This window comes from Felis catus, chromosome A2 (genome assembly GCF_018350175.1).
Source record: "Felis catus isolate Fca126 chromosome A2, F.catus_Fca126_mat1.0, whole genome shotgun sequence".
In the NCBI taxonomy this organism is placed as follows: domain Eukaryota; kingdom Metazoa; phylum Chordata; class Mammalia; order Carnivora; family Felidae; genus Felis; species Felis catus.
The window spans coordinates 163,270,515-163,276,594 of NC_058369.1; the positions used below are offsets into that span (position 1 = coordinate 163,270,515).

The 6,080-nt window shown below is 62.2% G+C and overlaps 1 protein-coding gene across 6 annotated transcripts in view; it reads left to right on the forward strand.

Annotated features, from left to right (window-relative positions):
* AGAP3 (ArfGAP with GTPase domain, ankyrin repeat and PH domain 3) overlaps positions 1 to 6,080 on the forward strand; it is a 54,784-nt gene that overhangs the window by 44,554 nt on the left and 4,150 nt on the right. For 4 of the 6 annotated variants that reach the window (XM_023250734.2, XM_045053022.1, XM_023250737.2 and 1 more), the window contains 3 exons: positions 145 to 313; positions 4,066 to 4,179; positions 5,919 to 6,056. In XM_023250734.2, coding sequence (XP_023106502.1) covers positions 145 to 313; positions 4,066 to 4,179; positions 5,919 to 6,056 — 421 coding nt within the window. The remainder of the gene's footprint in view (positions 1 to 144; positions 314 to 4,065; positions 4,180 to 5,918; positions 6,057 to 6,080) is intronic. The other 2 variants (XM_023250735.2, XM_045053021.1) reach the window with 1 other exon arrangement.

A 6,080-nucleotide genomic window follows, 5' to 3' on the forward strand; every position in this document is an offset into this window, starting at 1 on the left:
AACTTGGGCTTTCTCCTCTCTCTTTCCGTGTCCTCCGGCGTGGGCAAGACCTGTGAGTTGGCGGGTCAGCGTCAGGGACCAAGTGCTGCCGAGGAGTGACCCGTCCTAATGAATCTTTGTCTGTTTTGTCCACGTGGCCCTTAGGACTACATGCAGAACATCCACGGCAAGGAGATCGACCTGCTGCGGACGACCGTGAAAGTGCCAGGGAAGCGCCTGCCCCGAGCCACGCCTGCCACAGCCCCAGGCACCAGCCCCCGGGCCAACGGGCTGGCCTTGGAGCGGAGTAACACGCAGCTGGGCGGGGGCACAGGTGAGGTGGCTGCCAAGGTGAGGGGGGTTGGCGGGCACGTGGAGAGCATTGCTTCCTTTCTCTAGAAGAGTGGAGAGTGTGGCGACGGAGGCCTAAAAAGGTAGGCGGCTGTGGGGCCTGTTTCGCAGCCTGGGTCCTTAGGGCTCCAGACATGCCTGCCACCCAGGGTTATGCTTCAGGATCGGCTCGGCCAAATGCATTTGCCAAAACGCTGCCCTCACGGAGGTGGCAGGGGTAGCAGCCGGCATACAGCCCGGCGGGTGGTTTGCAGATGGAGCATAGGGCCCGACAGCCTCCTGCCGACAGGTGCCGTCAGGGGTCCTGGGACCATGTGGCCTCGTCTGGAGCCGAGGCTGGCGACGGTGGGACCTCTGGCGTGCGTGTCGTGTGGGTGGGGAGGGAGGTGGACGGGGGCACAGCTCCCTGGGGTGCCCCGGGCAAACGTCCGTGGGGCTGCAGTGAGAGGTAGGGTCTTTGCTCAGAGAGGACGGAGTTTAGAGGGAAGCTAAAAGCCGCGCCGACTCTGCCGTGTGTCTGGCGGTGCGGGAAGAAGGACTAGAGCCTGAGAGTGTGGACTTGGGGCGTGGCGGCTTTTCCTTGACCGGTTCTTACCTTTCCAGATGGTACCCTGAGTTCAGGTGAAGGATGCTTACGTTCCTTTCTGTCTCCGGCTCTTTGTGCCTCCCGAGGCCTCTGTGGCTCCTAAGCCACACTGCTGTCCCGCCCGCACCGAGTCCCCTTGCCCCAGATCCACCTTGGCTTCTGGGCCCTGCTGTTGTCCTAGATGATTGGCTCTCCTTGTCCTTGGACCCAGAAACAGCTGCTCACGACACTCTCCCGCCCTCCCAGTTGCTGCGAGGTGCCCCTGTCCCGGGGGTGGCTCTTAGTGGCACAGGTGTGCTGTTCCCCAGAGGGCAGGGAGACCAGGGGGTGCTTCTGCATCACAGCACTAGGCTGCTGTGGGCATTCAGTGGACGGAAGGGTGGGTACTAAGTCCCTGGAGTCGGACGAAACAGACCCCGTAGAACCGCCCCCCTCGGGATGCCGATAGGCCCGCAGGAGCGACTCCGGGTTCAGAGGTCAGACCGTGGCCTCCTGCGTGGCCTCCTTGTTTGGGGCAAGTGGGCACGTGGCACCCCCACCCCGTGGCATTTGTTCAGTCCCCGCTGACCAGGCTGGAGGGACTGCCACCTGCCGATCGAGAGGCGCCGAGCGCGGCAGCTCTACCCTGTCGGGCCGCGGTTTCGCAGCCCTGGGAAGTGGAGGTCATCCTCCCCGCTTTGCGGATGAGGGAACAGAAGGCTCGGCGAGCTTAAGAAAACTTGCCTGTAAAATCCCACAGTAAGTGGTAGAGCTGCGGTTTGAACCTAACCGTGCCTGACTCGAAAAGCCACGCTTCCCCAAGCCACCCCGAGCTCGGACGGAAGCCCTTGACCGTGCAGAAGGGGAGCTCTAGTAGACTAAGGGAAGGAAGGAAGGAAGGGAGGGAGGGAGGAAGGAAGGATGGAAGGAAGGATGGAAGGAAGGATGGGTGAGAACGGCACCCGCCCATCACGGTGGGGTGCCGAGAGCCCCCTGGAGGGGTGCACTAGGGGAAGGGTTGAATGGCAGAAACGGCGGGCCACGTGCTCTGCCCGGAGAGCCAAGTGAGGGCTGCTGGGAAATCGCTGGCCTGCAGGGGCAAGGAGGGCTGGGGATCAGCCAGGGCGCTAAGCGCCCCGGAGCTGCACGGAGGCCATGCGGGGCAGCCTCTCATCGGGCTTGGGGGGGGGGGCGTTCTCCTGTCATACCAGAGGATGAGGAAGTGTCAGGACTCTAGGGGGGGAGCCTTTCCTTGAAGTCAGGTAGCCAGGGGAAAGCTGGGCGGCTTCCTCAAAGGGAAACAGTGGGACCCCCTGTCCTGTCACATTCCTGGGCCCTGATAGCCTTCCCCTGGGGAGGGGTGCGCCTGGACGAGAGAGACACGGCACGCTCACCCCACGATTCCTGGCACCCACGAGCACCGGCGTCCCCAGAACACACAGACGGGGCATTTACCCAAGCCCGTGTCCCCTCCACCGCACGCCGACACCGACCTCGTGCACACTCACACATGTCTCGCGCTCACCGGGCGATGTTAACATCTCATTATCTTTGTTACTGTAATTACATTATCCGCTGCTTTATGCAGAATTATCCTCCGAGGACTAATTGATGGCTCCATGTTTAATTCATTAATCATTAGCATCAAATTCGACAATTACAGTGCACACTGATTGTGGGATTGCAGGCGTAATGAGGGGAGAATTAACAAAGAAAAGGGAAAGCACTTTCCCTCCCTCGGGGGTTTTGAGTTGGGGGGCTCAGGGAGGAAGTTGGGCCTGTGATGTCTTTGGGTGGGGCTGGGGACGAGGCAGGGGTAAGATTTGGAAGCCAGGAGGGGACGGGAGCGGGAGAGGGGTAGGGGGAAGCGAGGTCTCTGAGAATTTAGGAACTGCCTATGCCGCCCTGGAGGGTCTCCTGCCAGGGAGCGAGGGTGCCCCGGGAAGGGCCGTTTGCAGGGAGCTGTCAGCCCAGAGTGGCAGGGGGGGCGGGATTGTGAAGAGAAAGTACCGGCATGTTGCCTCGAGGGGATGGGGGGGACGGGGAGTGGGGCAGACCAGCAGGCAGTGTTGGCACCACACGTATATTAATGGGCACTTACTGAGCGTCTGGTCCTGCCTCGGGTGTCACGACGAATACAAGAGAAACACAACACTTGCCTTCCACCTTTCGGCATCGCACCGTCCCCAGAGCACGAGGGGTGTCTGGCCTGTTTCTTTACCTTCTAGTGGCTTCAGCTCAGAGCTTCCCATCCCTCGGCTTCCAGAAACTCCGCCCGTGTGTTCCCGGGACTGGTGGAAGCCTTGACTTTGACGCTTGCTCTCCCACCGTGTCCGGCCCCCGGGCCCTGTCTCTGCCTCCTTACTAACCTCCAGCGCTGGGCCGCCTCTGTTTTTCCAGCACCTCGGGCGTGATCCACCTGTCCTCAGACTTCCCGTCGTCGCCATTGCCCTCTGGCCTCAGTCCCCATGCTTAGGTGGCCTGAGGTGAGAGGGCAGCGGAAGCCCCGTGGCTGTCCCCGCGGGCTCTCTTTGAGGGACTCCGCGCCGCCGAGGGAGTCCGGCGGGAGTTGTGAGGGCATGCGAGGCCCTCCTGCCCTGGCCTTGGACTCCTGAGCCTTTGGTTCCCCTTGGCTCTGCCATTCCTCCCTGATGGGAAACGAAAGATTAATTTTCTCCAGCCCAACAGGATAATTACTAATACTAATTAGACATAATTACTTGAATTTGATACACTTATTTCTCGTCGGAATGGCACCAAAGCTGAGGCAAAGCAAATGGCATGTGTGGACTAGAATGCAGGGTGCAGGGGCCCGGTCAGGAGGGGAAGGGGGCCGGGGACGGTGGCCAGGCGAGGAGCACCGTGGTCATGGGGGTGTGGGTACCCCGTGCCCCGCTCTTCCGGCTACAGGAAGCGGGCAGGGGCGGACGTGCTCTTCATGGAGAGGGGTGTGAAACGTGGGACCAGCTGCCTCCCGAGCTGTGGAGGGCCCGGGTGAGGCCTCTGGGTCTCCAGCACGCCTGGCCCGGTACCCGGCAAAGCCCTCATTTTCGGTCCACATTCTGCTAGAATTTCGCACGTTCCGCCCTTAGCCCTACTTTCAGGAAAGTCTGTGTGCCCCTTCCCCAGCCTCCCTTCCCAGTCTGACCCTTCCCCCCCCCCACCCCCAGGTGCCCCCTACACGGCCAGCAGCCCGGCCTGGGCTGGCCCTCGCCCCGAGGGGCTGCACCAGCGCTCCTGCTCCGTTTCCAGCGCCGACCAGTGGAGTGATGCCCTGCCCCCAGGTACGCAGGACCCTGTTCAGCGACACAGAGGAGGGCAGCCAGGCAGCGTCTGCAGCCTGGGAGGCTGTGTTGGGATGGTGCCAGGCCAAGGGGAGGGGCCCAGCAGAGCGCTGCGGGGCCAGCGCTGGGTGGTCTGAGGAACGCTGTAGCCCTTCCTTTCCCCAGCAACCAAAGGCCACTTCGTGCCCGTTTACCCCTTTGCTGCCCCCGGGCCCTGCCTGTGGCTGGCTGGTGCCACAGAGACCTTCCCTCTGCAGCCTGTCTGCCCACCCACCGCTGTCCCCAGGCAGCGCCGGTGGCGCCTCCCGCATCCCCATCAGCCCCCTGCGCAGCCAGCTCATCAGCCTCACCGCGGGGGGGACAGGGAAGCGGCAGAGTAGGGAGGTCGGAGGCTGGGGGCTTTGAACGCGATTGGAAGGCGGCAACTCTCCTACCGCGGAGAAGGGGGTTCCTAGAGGTAGGATCCAGGATCCGGACAGTTTTCCCAGGCCTGCTGCTGGACAGGCTGAGGCCCCATCCTGTGTAGCTGGTCAGAAATTCGGCCTTCTCTCTGCCATCCCCCCCCTCCCCCCCACCCCCGCCTTCTACCTTCCTTCCTTTTCTTCCCCTTTTGTCCATTTTTGTGCCTTGCTCACATCCCGACTCTCCCTTCCCCTTATTTCTTCTCCCTGTCTCTTCAGTGAGCACCACCCCGCCCCCACACACACTGCCCTTCCCCCCTTTCCTCCCCCAATTTCTCTCACCCGGATCCTAACCCTTCGGTCACAGCTCAGCAGTTCTGCAGATTGAAAGGGAAATGGGCACAGGGCTGCCCTCCTTTCCCAGGTAAGGGTGTGAGGGAAGCAGGACAGTCCAGGGTGTTCCCTGTCCCCTCAGAAGCCCAGGCAAAGCTGTTCCTCCCACTTTGCCTCAGGCGGGACAGCAGTGCCTGGCTGGCCCGAGGCCCATCAACTCTTTTCCCCACGTGCCTCCCAGGAGCCCCTCACAGGCTCCCATCCCCCTCGAAGCACTAACCCCCTAACCCCCGTCTGAGCTCTGAGGCAGGAAAGAACCGGGTGCTCACAGCACAGGGGATCTCCCCCACCTCCTACTCCAAGTGCAAGCGCCCCTGGGGGCAGTGACCACGGAGGGTTGGAGAAGGGGAGCTGAGGGCGCTTCCCAGAGTCACTGTCCTGACGGCCTGGGGCCCCTCTGTTGAGTCTGGAAGGAGGAAGGCAGGGAGGGAGGGAGCGTGTCTGCCTCTAATGAAGTTTGACATTTAGTGGTGAGCGCCGGGCGGGGTGTGGGAGACGGGAGCTTGATTAGCGCGCTCTAATTGACAGTAATTAGGCAGCTCCCTGATTGTTTCTAATTCTGCTATTAATTGTGAGGAGCGGGGAGTGTGATTGAGGATAAATTTGGTGCGGAGCTGCTGGGGCTTCAGCTCCCTGTGAGTTCCCTGGGCCGCCTTCCACCCCTCCGGGCTGCCAAAGCCCTAGCCGCCCTGCCCTAGCCGACGACGACGATGCCTCCTTGCCTTTAATCCGAGTTCCCCACACTCTTCTCCTTTCACCTTCTCCTCCTTCAAGGCTGGGGAAGCTCTGGGATTGGGACCGGCCGGCAGACCCCTCCCCGGGGCTCTCCCAGGGTGGTCCAGCTGCAGTTCAGGGTGGAGCTCCCAGTGGCACGAGGCAGGTCTCCTGCTCTGCGCACCCCCCTCCCTCCCTCTTCCCACACTTCTCCAACTCTCCCCTCACCAGCCAGTGGCCCGGCTGAGGTGCTCAGTTCCAGCCCCAAGCTGGAGCCTCCCCCATCTCCCCACTCCAACCGGAAGAAGCACCGGCGGAAAAAGAGCACCGGGACCCCCCGACCAGACGGCCCCAGCGGTGCTGCTGAAGGTTAGGGGGACCTAGAGGGAAACT